The 17019-nt window shown below is 55.8% G+C and overlaps 1 protein-coding gene across 4 annotated transcripts in view; it reads left to right on the forward strand.

The window, feature by feature from the left end:
* GRM4 (glutamate metabotropic receptor 4) overlaps positions 1 to 12222 on the forward strand; it is a 34716-nt gene extending 22494 nt beyond the window's left edge. For all 4 annotated transcript variants that reach the window (XM_064733127.1, XM_064733129.1, XM_064733126.1 and 1 more), the window contains exons 7-11: positions 2753 to 2953; positions 3662 to 3798; positions 4249 to 5184; positions 9633 to 9879; positions 11409 to 12222. In XM_064733127.1, coding sequence (XP_064589197.1) covers positions 2753 to 2953; positions 3662 to 3798; positions 4249 to 5184; positions 9633 to 9879; positions 11409 to 11458 — 1571 coding nt within the window. In that variant the 3' untranslated portion in view covers positions 11459 to 12222. The remainder of the gene's footprint in view (positions 1 to 2752; positions 2954 to 3661; positions 3799 to 4248; positions 5185 to 9632; positions 9880 to 11408) is intronic.
* Positions 12223 to 17019: the final 4797 nt, after the last annotated feature.

A 17019-nucleotide genomic window follows, 5' to 3' on the forward strand; every position in this document is an offset into this window, starting at 1 on the left:
CCTAAGGGTTCATCTGATGATCTGGATGATGCTTCCACACCCCTGTCCTTGCAGGCATTCCCCAAGGGTTCAGCTGATGATCTGGGTGGGTGGGAGCTGAGCAAGCAGCAAGGGCACACCAGAAAACTGGCTTGTGGCCATGGCCTTGGGTAGCCAAGAGCTCCTCATCCTTCTCCAGAGCATCACGGAACCCTCGGCCCCAGGAGATGCATGAGCAGGCCCTGTGAACGCTGATCTCCTCATCCCCACCGTGATGTAGCTTCTAAACAGGTGATATTTCAGGGCCATGGTGTCAGTGGAAGCAGCTGAAACTACGATGTGGCAAATGTCCTAGGAGCTGTCTGTAAATCATCGGAATTTGTCAGCAAATAAACCATCTCCCGAGTGATTGCTTGGCAGATAGAGCAGGGAGCTAACGCCTGGTGAAGCAAATCACCTGCCCCTGCAGATCCACGAGCTCCTGCCTTGCAGAGCTGATGCAAATGCCCAGTTTGGGGCTGTTTCCCTCAGGTTTGGGTAGAGCCAAACATTGGCTAGTTTACTCCACCCCAAAAACCAAACCGAAGGATCCCACTCTGAACCAGACAGTTCCTGGCTCCCTTTCCTGGATGGGAGGGCTGTGAGGAAGGCTGAGCTGATGGAATTCCTGATGATTACCCCTGGGACCAGCCCTAGCACCCATCAGATGTTTGCCACAAACCTCCCATATGGAGGGACCATCCCTGCTCCTGGATGGGCTCACCCAGCCCAAAAACACGGCAAGGGGTGCTGGGTGCTGCCACCAGCACCCACAAAATTTGGAGATTCTCCGTCCCCAGCTGCCCACAGATGTGCTGGGAGTGATTTTGATTAAGTCCTGCCAAAAAGTGGTGTGCTGGGAATTGATTCTGATCCCGTCTCATCCGCCGCTGGGCAAGAGCCGCGTCCCTCCTCTGAGGGGGCCGCCGAGCCTCGTCACGCTCTTGAAAATTAATTACCAGCCCTGCAGAACGATGCACGACCCTGCTATTATAATCAGCAGGTCACCTCCCTTCCGTGGCCCTCGTCTATTGGAGCTTGGCAGAGATTTATTGTCTCCAGGTTGGGAACAAGCCTCGTCTGTCTGCTCCACATTGCCCCTCTGTGCACCGGCCTAATTCCCGTCTGGAAAAAAGCAGCTGGGGCCGGGGGCAAGGTGCTGACAGACAGAGAGACAGCCCCAGGGATGGCTCCTTATCTGCACTGCTCAGCCTTGGCACAGGGATGAAAATGCAGCCTCCACAGCCTGTGCTATTGCGGTGGTTGGAGTTTGGGATGCGTGCAGGATTGAGGTGACTGAGGGAAGCTGAGGAGCTGTAAGGACAAGCCCCAGGTCCTGTGTGTGCCCTGGGCAGCACAGTGCTGGGGATGGTGGCAGGGCTGTGACATCCCTGTGGGCTCAGCTCCCTGGACAGTCTATTACAGCTCTTCTTTTAATGGGTAATTATCTTGACAAGACAGAGTGGCCTGTCTGCGCCTTTGGAGATGAATATGGGGAAGGGCCTGAAGTTGAGGGAGAAGATTAATGGCTCCTGTCAATAATGTGGAAGGAGGGATCACCTGCTGGGCTTTGCATGAGTAATCTCCACATTCCAAAAGCGTTTTTATAACTTTGAAGGATGGGCTATGAATTCACCTCCCCGATATCATCTTTTCCTGTCGGTCAGTTCCTTATCAGTTTGCTTTAGTGTCATGTCAGTGGCACAGGTCCCGGCACAGGGACCTCCAGCACAGCTCACAGGGCCATCCCCTCTCACTGGAGCTCATCCCACTCCCCCACAGCAGGGAAGGAATGTCAGCACACGGTGCTTGGTCCCCTGCAGTCCCTGTGAATCCCACCTCGCATCTGGGCGCATCCCTGCGTGGTGGAGCTGGAGTTAATTTTGGGCACCCTGGCGCGGCTTTCTAGGATGTGCCACCTCTCCAGAGGAGGGAGGTGGTGCCCTCGGCTCCCTGACAAACCCTCCTTCCCACTGGAGGTCTGGCAGGATGCCTGGCCATGCCTCGGGGCAGGGATGGAGGGGCAGAGGCCAAGGCTCTCCATAGCGGTGCCCCTTGGGAGACGCTCTCTTAGCTGTAATTAACAGCGTGCTGCGTTAATCGGTGTCTTCTGCTAAGTGATTAACATGTTTGTGGTCCCATTAGGGGCGGTTCTGACAGGGGGGAAGGCAGCTGTCACTGGTAATTGCCAGATCCCTGCAGGATCCTGCCAGCCAGGGAGGCTGTGGGGTCAGCAAGGCAGGGGGGTGGCAGGGGGTGACGAGGGGAATGGGGTGACAGGAGTGAGATGGGGACAGGCAGGCAGTGATGGATGCTCCCTGGGCGGTCCTTGACACCACTGCTGGAGCCTGAGCTGCTGGAAACTCCCGGGAGATGAGGGAGGGATGAAACATGCTGGGGTGAGGGTGGGATGTGAGTCACAGCCCAGCCTGCATCCTGTTGGGGATCTGGGAGTTGAGATGTCCCATGGCACAGGGACGTGACACCCCCAGGACTCTTGGAAGCACAGCAGGGTGCAGCACCCACATTTCCAGAACCTCCCAACGAGGAGGTTGGCTGGGTGCTCCCCAGGGAATGTTCCTTTGCTGCGTGTGCAGGTTTGGGAGTGGGGTTGGAATTTCCAGCTGCTCCACTCCAGGGTGGGCTTGTTTGCAAGGCTTTGGGTGCAGCAGACACATCCTGAGGGGCATGGCTGGGGCACAGGAGGTGGAACCCCCTTCCCCTGTCCCCGCAGACCGGGAGAGGATCGGCCAGGACTCCTCGTATGAGCAGGAGGGGAAGGTGCAGTTCGTCATCGACGCCGTCTACGCCATGGGACACGCCCTGCACAACATGCACAAGAACCTGTGCCCCGGCAAGGTGGGGCTGTGCCCCCGCATGGACCCCGTGGACGGCGTGGAGCTGCTCAAGTACATCCGCAACGTCAACTTCTCAGGTCTGCTGTGCCCTGGGGCGGTGGCAGGAGCGGCCCTGGGGTCTCTGCTTGTCCCCAGTGTGGGTCACACAGCAGCAGCCACAGTTTATTTGTGGTACCATCTGGCAGCTGCTGCCCTGTGAGTGCAGGGTGGAGGGAGGGTGGCAGATCAGCAGGTGAGGAGGTCTGAGCTTCCACATCTCCTGAGAGCTTTTGGAGCGTAAATCCAGCAGCAATCCTGCCCTCACCTGCTGCCCTGCCCTCACCTGCCATTCTGCCCTCACCCTGCCCTCATCCCGCCCTCACCCTCTGTCCTGCCCAGCCTCTCCCCGTGCCAGCTCCTCCCTCCCAGCTGGCACAGGTCCCACTGCCTCCTGCTGCTCTGCCCTTGTCTGTCTCAGATCTCCTCTGGAATCACATCTTTTCCTCTGCCCTTTCTCCTTAATAAACATTTTCTGTCTGGTCCCCTTATTATTTCTATTTATCTCCACCCTCTGATCTCCTCCACAGTGTCTCTTTTATTTATTTTCCCCTCTTGATTCTTCTCTTCCTTCTTTTCATTACCGTTTATCTCCAGAATTCACTTGATTTAGCTTTTAAAGCTGCTTTTACCCCTTTCTTAGAAGAAGCAGTGAGGGGGGAGCATCAATCCAGAGCCCCCCTGGACCCCAGGGAGCAGGGTGGGGGTGCTGGGGGTGCTGTGGGTGCTGAGCCCCCCCTTTCCCACAGGCATTGCTGGGACTCCTGTGACATTCAATGAGAACGGAGATGCTCCAGGGCGTTACGACATCTACCAGTACCAGATCAGGAACTCCACCCCTGAGTACAAAGTCATCGGGCAGTGGACAGACCACCTGCACCTCAAGGTAAGGGTGTGGCCCAGGGGGAAGGTCCTGCAGGTTTCTCTTCTCACCACGGAGAGTCTGGGAGCCCCTGGGAGCAAAGCCAGGCAGCCAAAGGTGTGGGGGCAGAGGGGAAGGTGTCCCCCAGGTACACACCTGTGCTTCAGCATGTGTGACCACACCCTAGGGACTCTGGGTGTGGGACAGGAGACAGGAGCCAGACCAGAGCAGATGCGGTTTCCTCAGGGAAAGAGGGGCTTCATTTTGAGTTGCTGTTGTTGAATCTTCCCAAAAGGCCAATGGAGAGCTTTACCACCTCCCTGACCCCATGCCAGGCTGGGCTGGGACCCTTTTTGGGATGTGCTGATGGGTTGAGAGTCCACATCCAAGCAGGACAGGGCATCCCCCGTGCCCAGGCGTGCCCAGCACGTGCCCGCAGTGCCCTCAGCATGGCTGGTGCCATCTACCCCACAGGTGGAGAACATGCTGTGGCCGGGGGGCGGGAGCCAGCAGCCCAGCTCCATCTGCAGCCTGCCCTGCAAGCCGGGAGAGAGGAAGAAGCTGGTGAAGGGCATCCCCTGCTGCTGGCACTGCGAGCGCTGCGACGGCTACCAGTACCAGCTGGACGAGTTCCACTGCAAGCGCTGCCACTTCAACGAGCGGCCCAACGAGAACCACACCAGCTGCACGCCCATCCCCATCATCAAGCTGGAGTGGAGCTCGCCCTGGGCCGTGGTGCCCGTGTTCATCGCCATCGTGGGCATCATCGCCACGCTGTTCGTGGTGATCACCTTCGTGCGCTACAACGACACGCCCATCGTCAAGGCGTCGGGGCGGGAGCTCAGCTACGTCCTGCTCACGGGCATCTTCCTGTGCTACGCCACCACCTTCCTGATGATCGCCGAGCCCGACCTCAGCACCTGCTCGCTGCGCCGCATCTTCCTGGGGCTGGGCATGAGCATCAGCTACGCCGCGCTGCTCACCAAGACCAACCGCATCTACCGCATCTTCGAGCAGGGCAAGAAGTCGGTGAGCGCCCCGCGCTTCATCAGCCCCGCCTCGCAGCTGGTCATCACCTTCAGCCTCATCTCCCTGCAGCTCGTCGGCGTCTGCATCTGGTTCATCGTGGACCCGTCCCACTCTGTCATTGACTACGAGGACCAGCGGACTACAAACCCCCACTTTGCCCGGGGCATCCTCAAATGTGACATTTCGGACCTGTCCCTCATCTGTTTGCTCGGGTACAGCATGCTCCTCATGGTCACCTGCACTGTGTACGCCATTAAGACCCGCGGGGTCCCGGAGACCTTTAACGAAGCCAAGCCCATTGGGTTCACCATGTACACGACTTGCATTGTGTGGTTAGCCTTCATCCCGATATTTTTTGGGACGTCGCAGTCGGCGGAAAAGGTAAGGGAGGAAGGGAGAGCCTGGCTGGTGTCTGGTGTGCAGGGCTGGGAGAGGCTGTGGTGTCTTGAGCAAGAGGAGAACTTCCCTGCAGCGTGGTCAGCTTGGGAATTAGGGTGGGAAGTTTTCCATGTTGGCCCCACTGCCCCTCGTGGGCTGGGGGAGGATGAGCCCCTAGGGCAGGTCCAGGGTGTCATGGGCACAATTTCTGCATGGAAAGGGACCCGGTGCTGCCCAGCTGGCCCCAGTTCCCAGTGCTGAGTTCCCATGGGACCGAGGCCAGCCTGGATGAGGCTCCGTGCTCAAGTGCGAGGGATTAAGAACAAAGAATAAAAATCTCATGAATGAGACCCAAATCCCTTTGCCTGCCAGCCAAAACAGGAATCATCGCGTTTCTGTCGAACGCAAACAGCTCCCGCTTGCCAGCCCAGCGCTGCTCTGATGAACAAACCTTGGAGCTGCTGTTCCCTGGAAATCCCTGGGGTGTCCCAGCACCCAGATTCCTCTCTGGATCCCCCCAGTGTGTCCCCATGCTGCTGACACCATGGCTTTAGGACACACCTGTTGCAAAGGTTTGCTGAGGGAGCTTTTGCTGAGTTGGTCGTGCCCTGGAGCATCTCTTCTCAGACCATCCATCCCTCCAGGAGGCTGAGTCTGCCCAGCCACCTCTGACCTTGGCTCAACCAGAAAGTCCCACCAGGCCTTCTCTGGCTGGAAGTGTGAAGGAGAATTAAAGGAAATAAATGGAGCCTTTTGCAGCATTTCCATTTTGATGAGATGGCAGGGGAGATACTAACAAGAAAGCAGGTTTTTAAAGAAATTATTGCAAAACAAAAGCTCCCTGAAAGCCTCCTTAATGTGCTTGGCATACTGTGGGTAATAAAGATGGAAATGATAATGATTGTAGATTATGCGCAAGGTTGCTCACCTCTTCACTGCAGCTTGTCACGGGATAATTTAGGGCTGCTGAACGCTGCCTGTCAGGCAGCAGCTCCACAATAGGCTGTGCCTCTCGTTGGGGGTTGTAATGCTCAGGCCTGCTCTGTTATTAGGCTGCTAACAAGCTGATTAGAGGCGGAAAAAGTGATGTTCCCAACTCCCCTTGGACAGACGCGGAGCTCTGTCTCACAGCCCGGCCCTGCCTCGAGCCTGCTGAGCCAACCCTCCAGGGGCTTGGGGATTCCAGGCTGGAGTTCTGCTCTGCCAGTGTGGGAATGGGCTCTGAGTGTCCCCAGGCTGTGGGAATGGGCTCTGAGTGTCCCCAGGCTGTGGGAATGGGCTCTGAGTGTCCCCAGGCTGTGGGAATGGGCTCTGAGTGTCCCCAGGCTGTGGGAATGGGCTCTGAGTGTCCCTGCGCCACAGCTGAGGGATGGTGGATGTGCTCAGATGAGGCTGGAGGGAGCAGCAGGTGTCTGGGGCTCCCTCAGTGCTTTAGTTGTTGGTTTGCACTCCTGGGGAGAAAAAGGTGGAGAAGAAGCTGTTACACAGCCTGCACAGAGGGTATGGCTTTGAGGGTGGCAGCTGGGGGCACTGGTGTTGGCATCACCCCCGTGGTGCTCTGGGATGCTCCAGGGGTACCCCCAGCTCACTGTGGGCAGGGATCCCATCCCCTTCACGCCACTGCTGCTGGGACTGAGGGCCTCCTGGGCTCTGTGGGGCTTCTGCACCCTTGGGAACAGGAAATCCAGGAATGTCATCTGGGCTGTTCTCTCATGGCTGAGGTCGTGAGGATGCCACAGGGCAAACCCACACCCATGAACCCCTGGCACTTCTGCCCTGACCTCAGCTGCAGGGCTGCAGCAAAGGCTTCCCCGTGGTGTGGAGGAGTTGGATTACAATCCCCATTTTTACTTTTATTTGCTTTACCTCGTGCCCACAGCTTTGCATGGAGGTGGCACATTATTGTAACAAGTCCCCCAAGCCTTTTCTGAGCAGAGCCTCTCATCCCCGCCGATCCCGGCGGATTACAGGAATAGCAATAACAGAGCATCTAAAGAAAGAGACAATTTCCTGCACTGATAAGGTGGCAGCAGAACAGTGGAGTCATTGTCTGCTTCCCTGTTTATCACATTCGCTTTTAGCCAGGGAAAAGAGAGAAGGGAAGGAGTGAGAGGGACTGTCCTGTGGTGTTCAGAATGCTGAGCAGGTTTGCCCTTCCCCAGCACCCACCACGGTGCAAAACCCCTTGGAGTGGGGCCAGGTGTGGATTTAGAGTGGGGGCAGCTTCCCATTATCATGCAGGATTATTGCTTATATGGGGATTGCTGGGACAGCCACAAGCCTGGGCTGCTGCCTTGGGCAGGATGAGCTCACCCAAAGCTGAACATAGCACAGATCTGGGGGCTGCTGTGGGGTCATTTTGGGTTATTGCTGTCCCTCAGCGTCATCGCCCTGAGCCAGGGCTGCCTGGGCTCTTTGATCCAGCCCTGGAGGCAGCAGGAGCTGGAACTTGCTCAATGAGCACAGCTCACACTCCCAGGGCTCCGGAGGAAGCTCCAGCGTCGTTAACGGAGGGGCAAAGCGAGGTCCTGGGCTGGAAGCCAATTAAGAGAGTGGGAAGTGAAACTGTGAGAAATGGTCATTTTTTTGCAGTGGCAAGAGGTTAACTGAGCAGAGCTGCACGGCTCTGTGGAGGCTCCAGGCTAAAAATATTCCTGTCTGAGCTGGTGAGGGGTTTGCTTGGCGAGACGCGGCTGCGGGGGCTGGAGTGGGCAGAAAACGCTTCCTGCAAACGAATAATGGGGGAGAGGTTGCCACAGTGGCCCTTGTGAGACCCCAAAAGTGGTGCAGGAGGCAGAGAGTGGGGTGGGGAGCTGGGGCGGGGGGTCTCAGCACAGGGGATCCCTGGTAGCACTGGGAGAACTGGTGCAGGAGCAAGGGAGGAGAACACATGGAGACGTCTGAGCACAGCTCAGGTCAGCTCAGCTCAGCTTGGCTCAGCTCAGCTTGGCTCAGCTGCTCTCTCCCTCCTCGCTGAAACGCCCCCAAGGCACAGGGATGGGGGACTCTCTGCAGAGACACAAAATATGGAAATGGCTGGGTTGGCCGAGGAGGTGACGGTGCTGAGCTGAGCTGTGCCCCACCACGGTCACACTGGGCTGGTTCCCAAGCAGGGCTTGGGGTGCCTGGAGTTGGGCTCTCAGTGCTTCCCTCATTCCTGGCTCATCCAGGATGCCCGTGGCAGACTCTGGAGAGTTGGAGTAGATTAAAAAAAAAAAGGAAGAAATAAAAAAGCGCACATATTCTGGCACAGAGATGTGTTTTGACTTTGCTTGATGAAATGACATTTTTATTTCCAAAAACTGCCTAGAGAGAGAAGGTGGAACAAACAAACCGGCGCGTGTGACAGCAGGAGGTTTTATTCTGGGGACAAACCAAAGTTTTTCAGTTGACTCAGAACCAGCTTGGTGGCATTTTCCCTCCAGGGCTGAGTCTGAACGCTCTGGGCTCTGGGCCAGGTGCTGGTTGGCATTACAGGGTCACAAGTGGGTCCTGGGGGGGTCCTGGAGCAGCTGTGTCCCACCAGCTCTCACTCTTGGGAGCTGTGCAGAGCCTCTGCCTTGCGTGTGCTCTCCATCACCTTTACTCTTCAGAAACCCTCAGGTGTGCCCCTGGGGACATGGGGACGCTGCTCTGGCTGCTGCTGCAGCCCCCAGGCTTCCCTGGCTCCTCCAGGTGCTGTCTCCTGAGAGGACATTAAATCCCAGCTGTGGAACACCTGGGGAACCCCTGGATATTGAAGTTCAGGAACTGCTTTAAGGCTCCTTTCAAAGCCTTGAGGGTGACCTGCACAGGTGTGTGCAAAGGCATCTGGAGACCCAGAGCCCCCTCCCTGCTCATCCCCAGAGCCTGGTAGAGAAGGGGATGCAGGAGAGGAAGGAGCCAGATGCTGGCAGAGCAGGGATGCCCACGGAGCAGGGACCTGTCCTCCTGGCCTCCCCAAGAGGTGGGATGGGCAGAGGGAGGGGGTCTCTGCTTCCAGTTGCCACCTGCTTCAGATGCCCCGGCTTGAGAGGAGCCTGCCAACTGCTCTCCATAGAAAAATGGATTATTCTACAGTCAGATTAATGGGCTTTCATTTTGCAAAACATCTGTCACTGTTAGTCCTGGACAGTGAGCGTGAAATTAGTTTTGACTGCAAAAAGGCAGCGTCGGTGTGTAATATGTGACTGACATGACAAGAGCCCAGGAGTCAGCTGGGGAATGGGAATTACCTGTTGGAGGGAGAAGGGCAGTGGGGCGAGCCCTGGGACCAGGTGTCCTTGCTGTGCCTTGCAGCTCCTGCCCTGAGGCTGCTGGAGCATCAAACCTCACCTTGAACACCATTCCAGCACTGCCTCCCCACTCCTTTCATTTAACCCCAACTTTCCCTCATTTCGCCATTCCCTCCTTTCCCTTTTGGATCCCGCAGAGGCTTTGGGCTCTCAGCTTGGTGGCCTTGTGTCTTGCAGATGTACATCCAGACCACGACGCTGACCATCTCGGTGAGTCTGAGTGCCTCGGTGTCCCTGGGCATGCTCTACATGCCCAAGGTGTACATCATCCTCTTCCACCCGGAGCAGAACGTCCCCAAGCGCAAGAGGAGCCTCAAGGCCGTGGTGACAGCGGCCACCATGTCCAACAAGTTCTCCCAGAAGGGAGGGTTCCGCCCCAACGGAGAGGCCAAGTCGGAGCTCTGCGAGAACCTGGAGACGCAAGGTGAGGTGGCTCCACAGGGATCATAAATGGGAATGGGGGGAGATCATAAATGGGGAATGGGAGAGATCATAAATGGGGAGAGATCATAAATGGGAATGGGAGAGATCATAAATGGGAATGGGGAGAGATCATAAATGGGGATGGGGAGAGATCATAAATGGGAATGGGGAGAGATCATAAATGGGGAATGGGAGAGATCATAAATGGGAATGGGGAGAGATCATAAATGGGGAATGGGAGAGATCATGGGAATGGGGAGAGCTGAGCTCCATCTGCACACCCCAGGCTCCAGAGGGCTGGGGGAGCTGGCACTGAGCAGGGCTGGCAGCTCCTGTGGTGCCCAGGAGGGAATGGGCACTGCAGGGAGCTGCCAACTGTGGGAGAGGGGAGCTTGGCACTTCCCTGGCACAGGGCACTGGGGCAGCTTTGGGGTGGAAAGGGCTGATTCCTCTTCGTTTTCTCTTCTTGTGCTGGGGGTGTGAGGCGCAGGGGACGTCAGCGCGGCACCAAGGGGACATTTTTCACTCTGTCACTGCCGGGTCACGTAGCCTTAAATAAACAACAGAATAAATAATTCACGGGGCTTTGATACGGGCAGATCAGCTAGGAAAACATCGCGGCTAACAAATAGCTCTGTCAGCTCCAATTCCTTCTGCTCTATCTAATTGTTATCTGGGAACACCAGTTGGAGACCTGCAGCAAGGTTCCACTGCCAGCCAGGCACTGTGAGCTGCTGGTGTCCCCTCCCTGTGGGGACACCTTAGTGCTGCTCAGAGTGTCCCAGGCTGTGCCATCTGTGCCAGCACCTGCCCGTGCCCTTGGCTGGAGGGTGTCCCTGTGCCTGCTGACCCTGTGCTACCTGGGGACCTCATGGGGACATCAGCAGAGCATTGTCCCCACTGAGGGCAGTGGCACAGCTCTGCAGGGATTGGGGGAATTCATTGCTCTGTGGCTTCTGCTGTGCCCCCAGTGCCACCCTGGGACGTGTGGTGGCTTTGGAGCCATCGCTGCCTCCTCTCCTGGTGCATCTGAGGGCTGGGGATGCTGGGGTGGCAGCAGGGTTGTGTCCCTGCAGCACCCTGTGCATGAGGGGACAGCCAGGGTGGTAGATTTTGTGGCCTGCTGCTGCTGTGGAGTGGGGACCAGGGGTGTGGGACCCCAAAACCTCTTGGGACCCCACGATTTGTGCCAGGCAGGGCTGGCTGGGACAGGCTGAGCTTTGGGGAGCTGCAGCACCTCTGGGTCTGTCTGTAGGAGGTGGCTGTGGGAGGTGGATGGGAGCCTGAGACCACATCCCCGCTGCTCACAGCACAGCCTGGGGGCTGTTTTTGGGGCGAAGTGTCCTTGAGGAGCACCCACAGCTGCTGTGGGGCTCAGGGAAGGAGCCCAAGTGCCAGCACTGCCCAGATCCCTGCGCAAACCCTCTCACATCCCTGCTGGCACGATGGCTGGATCAGGGGCTGGGACAGGAGCCTGGAGGGGAAGGTGGCTCTGCTGATGACCCACGTGAGCTCTGTGTCTCCTTCCAGCACTGGCCACCAAGCAGACCTACGTCAGCTACAGCAACCACGCCATTTAGCTCCAGGAGCAGCAAACAGGAGGGAGCTGAGCCTGGCAGGGACAGCACCACAGGACAGGCAGGTGGCAGCCAGGGGACACACCCCAGGGCAGAATCCTGGGGGAAAACGCCATCAACAGCAGCAAAAAAATCCATAAAGAAACACAAAAACTCTTCCAGCGCCCACGGTGGCGATGCATGGCTCCCACGGAGGGGGGACGGAGCACGGGCAAGAGGGCACGGACTTCAGCAAGTCTTTGGGTTTTGTTTTTTTCCTGTATTTTGGCAAAAAAGAGGAAAAAAAAAATAAGAGCCCCAGCATTTTCCCTTTTCTGGAATTTGTGAGATTGTTTGTGGTTGTGCAGAGCCTTCTGTTTTCTCTTTTTATTTTTTTTTAATCCTCCTTTTTCTTTCGTTCCTGTCTTCCTCCGTCCCTCTTCACTCTCTACCCCCCATATCCTACCAAATTCTATATGTTGCAAAAAGGAAAAATAAATAAAAATACTTAAAATTTACATTAAAAAAAAGACAGACAGCAAAATAAAATAAAATAAAACCTAGACTGTGTTCAAAGTGCTGATTTCTATAGGTGGTTCCTTAATGTATGTGATGACCATATGGATTGAAATATGTCTGCTTTATGTACTGACCAGTCAAAAAACAAAAACACACAAAAAAACAAAGTTCAGTGCCTGGATGTTTATGAATTATTCGATGACTGTGTAGAGCATGATCATTTTTATACGAGGAGAATTTCTAATAAAAGACCCTGGTTTTGCACTCGGCGTTTGCTGTCTCTTGGTGACTTGGTTTCAGGAGGTGCCAGGGGAGGTTTTGGTGGGAAGCTTTGTTTCAATAAAAAGCCCAATAATATATATAGCCCAAAGCTTCTGCACAGGCTTTGTTTCAATAAAAAGCCCAATAAATGCTGGAGCTGGACCTGGCCTGGGATGGGGTGCTGGGATGGCTCCCTGTCCCTTTGTGCCTGTTCCCCCAGCCCAAAATTCTGCTATTTCCCCCTCTCTGAGCCTGTGTGATGTCAGCCCTGTATTTTGCACATTTCCAGAGCTGTTTGTGTCTTAATCCCAGCCCTGCTCTCCCCCTGGGCTGTTTGGGGGGCACCTGAGCCCCACGGGAGCCCCAGCCAGGAATTGGTGCCAGAGGGAAATGCACAGAGGACAGAGCCTGCCTTGAAGGCAGGAGTTAAAAAAGGAGGAATAAAGCAGCGTAATGAAAAGCCGGGAACTTTGATAAGATCATACTTGTCAAAAGAGCTTCTCAGGAGGAAAAACTGCTCCGCTCCCAGCGCATCCATCACTGTCGGGCGGGATGTGAGGCCCTGCCTGGTTCAGAGGGCTCTGAGGAAACCCGAGCTGATGGCTCTGCTGCAGCTCCTGCCTCAGGATTCTGCTCTCAGGGTGTCACCAGCAGCTCTCACCCTGAATTCTGCCTGATAATGAGTGGAAAGGCTGATTCTGACTGAATTCCAGCCTCCACCTGCCTCCCCTCGCCGTGCCTGTGAGGAGGTGCTCCAAACCCTGCAGAAATGCCCCATTTTTGTCACCCCAAACCTGAGCTGCTGTCCCTCCCAAGCCATTCCAGTGACCTCCCAGCACAGCTGGTTGGTTTTATCCTGTTTAATTCTAAACACCTCTTTGATGATGAGGAGTTAATTCAAAGGGAGCAGCCTGTGAGCCGTGGAGGTGGATGGGGATCCAGCCAGGCTCTGCCGTGGATGCTGCAGGAGGGGCCTGTGAGGATCCACATTCTGCTTTTCTGCTTTGCTTCGTATTTTTGGGGAGACGAGCAGAGTGGATACTGATTCCTGGATATCACATTCCTAGTTTTGGGTATTTTGGGTATTGTTTTTTTGAAATGAGGTATCTGGAAATTGTTGCCATCGTTCCTCCTCCTCCTCACCTCCCTCAGAGCTTTAAAAGCCCTTGTGTGATTTTCCTCTTATTCCTGTGAAGGGCTGTTGAATTTAAACAACGATAATTGCCTGAGTTCCCTGAGTGCTTGACCTGCAGATTTTTCACTTTTTTCCTGGGACTTTGAGGAGCAGTGAGGAAAAAACCTGGGCTGGTGCCAGCCCCCTCCATGCCCTGCCCGTGTCTTCCTCCCTCCTGGAACTTTCTGTTGTCCTTGGCTGCTGCTCCCAATGGCCAGCTCTCCTCCCGAGCTCCCTTCTCCAGGGACAAACAGGAATTTTCGGGGTCCCAGGGCACAGCTGGGGGCTGCAGTGGGAGCTGTGCCCCCGCCTGGAGCAGCAGCAGCCTGGAACCAGTCATTAACTCTCTTCTGTGAGAGGCAAATTACAGACTTCGGTGGCATAATTAGGCCAGCTCGATGGGAAATGGAAAAACAAGATAATTTCCCTGTGAATTCTCCAGCCTGCCTGCCACCTCGTGCCTCCCTTCCTGTGTCTTGGGGAGAATCAGCCCCTCTGGGTTTGGAGAGATCTCCTGATCCTGCTTGGGGAGGAAACCTGGAGGAAGGGATGGGGAGAGCAGGGTTAGAGCAGAGAATGGTTTGGACAGGACAGGGCTCCATCCATTCACCTCCTCTCTCACAGGAGAGCCCCAAGGACCCATTTTCACCCATTTCCACCCATTTTCACCCCAGGAGAGCAGAGTGGTGCTCGGAGCAAGGTGGGACTCGGGCTCAGAGCTGCTGTGGCTCCATCCATGGTGCAGGAGCAGCTCTGGGAACAAACTGGAGTTGGTTTCTCTGCTCCAAAGCGTTGGAGGAGCTGTGATGAGCCCCTCAGTGCTGCTGGAAGGTGGGAAATGCCTCTGAGGGGACAGTGGAGGGAGGTGACAGCACCCTGGGGAAGGTCCAGCAGCTGTGGAGCCTTTGGAGCTCCCTTTGGAGCAATCCCTGTGTCTGGAGCCACGGATGGAGGCACGAGTTGTGTATCTGAGAGCTTCTCCCCAGCCCCAATGTTCTCTTGTAGGGCCCAGTGAGTCAATGGTGGTCTGTGTTGAAATCTCACTTCAGCGGTGAAAGCTGCAATTAGCATTTAATGAAGCTTCTTGCTTTTATTTTTAGGTAACCTCCGATTCCCTGACTGTGTAATTTAGTCCTCCATTGCTTGGAGATAATTAAAGTATGTCACTATAATTTGCTTTTTTTAAAAGCCTGTAATTATGTTTTTATTGAGAATAAAAAATGGGGGGGGGGGAACGAAAACAATGTTAGGGGAGGAGAAAGCTTTGGACGGGCAAGGGGACTTCTTCCAGCTTGATGGGTTTGGAGCTCCAGGATGCTGGGTAGGCTGGGGACAGAGGAAAAACTCCTGGTTTGAGAGGGAAATATTGAGGTGAGGTGTTTGAAGTGAAGGGCTGAGAACTCGGGGGCTCCAGCTTGATTTGGGGCTCGTTCCAGGATGCTGGGTAGGCTGGGGACAGAGGAGAAGCTCCTGGTTTGAGTCAGGTGAGGTGTTTAAAGTGAAGGACTGAGAACTCTGGGGCTCCTCAAGCCCTGAGCATGGTGGGGCTGCAGGAAGGACCAGCTCTGCTCCCTGGCATCCCTCACCTGCCCCCCAAGCGCTCAGCTCTGCTGCCTGAGCCTGGGGCAGCACAGCCGAGGTCTCATCCCTGCCCTCCCCGTTCCCAAATTTGCCCTTCCCAGCGCAGCAAACATCTGGAGCACTCAGGGCTCCGTCCAGCTGGGGCAGCTGTGCCCTCCCTGCGCAGCCACCAATTAACAGCCAGGAATTAAACATCTCTTCTTCCCAGGCCTGGCAGCGCTGCGCAGCCCTCGGGGGATGCTCGGGCTCGATTTGCATCTCCCAACGCGGCTCTGGATGTCAAACAGCCGCTGTCCCTCCATCCCTGCGGGGCTGTGTGACACCGAATGTGCCAGCCCCAGTGTCCTGCCTGGCTGGTGGCTCCGGGCCAGGCGATGCTCCTGGGCAGCCCAGCGGAACCAGTGGAACCAGTGGAACCAGTGGAACCAGAGAACTGGGCTGGCAGGAGAGCGCAGGAGCCGCTCACCTGCAATTCACAGCCTGGAAATTGGCTGTCGGAGGGAAGTTGAATAACGAATAAATTCGAGATAATTGATTGGCCTGTGGCCAGTTCACAGCCGGGGAGAGCTGGAATGAGTTGGATTGTTGGCTTTTTCTTTAAGTTAGCCTCACTCAAAAATGCGAGCGCTAAGAGGTTACATTTAGTTTGGAATATATTTAATTCATTAAAATGTTGATCTCTGCCGCAGAGTTCAGATCTGATTCCAGGCTTTATTCCTTATCTAAATGCAAAGGTTTCTCGCCAGAAATACAAAGCAGAAAAGAAACCTCGGTGCTTGGGAAAAGTGACATGATGGAAGGAGCCGGGGCTGGACTGCGCCGCACTGCGGGGAACCCGCTGGCACTGGAGCTGCCACCCTCACCTGGCCATCCTGCATTCCTCCATTTGGGGTCCCATCCTGCAGTGTCGCCATGTCCCTGGGGTGCTGCGGGTGTCACCCAGAGCAGCCAGTGTCCCCTCAGGGCTCTGGGATGCTGCGGGATTTGCTGCAGTGCCCTGCAAAACTTCCCTCCCCTCCTCACCGAGCCGAGGCCAAAGTGACTCAGGAAAGTTTGGATAGAGCAGTTCCAGGCCAGGGATTTCTCCTCAAGCCCCAGATTCCTGCTCCCCTCTGCGATACCTGAGCTGGTGGCACTGGGAGCGGGCTCAGCCCCCTGCCACTGTCGCAGCTGGTTTGTCCCCCACCCTTGGTGTGCAGAAATGTCCCTCCCCAGCCCGCTGTCCCCGCACCTTCATTGCAGAGCCTTTGTGATGACAAAGGGAAGGAACAGCACTTCAAACCCCCCTAAAATCCACACACCATCACCAGCTTTTGTACCGGTTGCTATGGGAACCCCATACGTGCACCGGAAACGCCGGAGTATGCAAATGAGCTTCTTAATTAGTTCTCCTCAGCCTTTCATGCTCGCGGTGCGGCAATTCGATCATTAGATGAACATGCCACTTCATTATCGGCAGCTTAACCAAACACGAGCTGCGGTGACCTTTGGGGAGGGCAGGGTGCCTTGGGAGCCGGCTGAGGACAGGGATGGAGGGGTCCAGCAGCCGCAGGCATCTGGGAACCTTCTCCAGCAGCTTCCAGAGCGGTGGGAGCCGCTGGTGTGGGTCCTGCTGCCTTTGGAGAGGAGCAGGGATGCGGGGGCTGTGTCTCCAGACAGGGAGATGGGAAGGGATGCTCGGCTGGAGCTGCAGGACTGAGCGCTGAGAGGAGGCACAGCTGGAAAAGCCAACCCTGAGCACCCCCTGAGCCCTGTGGGGACAATATCGGTGTCACCCTGCCCTGCTGGCCTTGGGGACAGGCGCTGTCCCCAGCCCCACGTGCTGGAGATGCCAGCCGGCTGCACACGCTGTAAATGCTATGAGTTTTTCACCCAACAAGCTTCATTAATCGTCTAATAACCGGATTAATTAAGGACACTGAAAGTAAACAGCAAGAATGTAATTTGCCTCTGATTGCCGTGTAATTGCGGGAGTACGGTCCTATTTGCATATGCAGAAAATGTTGTTGACAGCGGTGCTGGGACCGGGACAACAATGGACCGAGGGCAA

The sequence above is a fragment of the Zonotrichia leucophrys genome, chromosome 26 (assembly GCF_028769735.1).
Source record: "Zonotrichia leucophrys gambelii isolate GWCS_2022_RI chromosome 26, RI_Zleu_2.0, whole genome shotgun sequence".
In the NCBI taxonomy this organism is placed as follows: Eukaryota; Metazoa; Chordata; class Aves; order Passeriformes; family Passerellidae; genus Zonotrichia; species Zonotrichia leucophrys.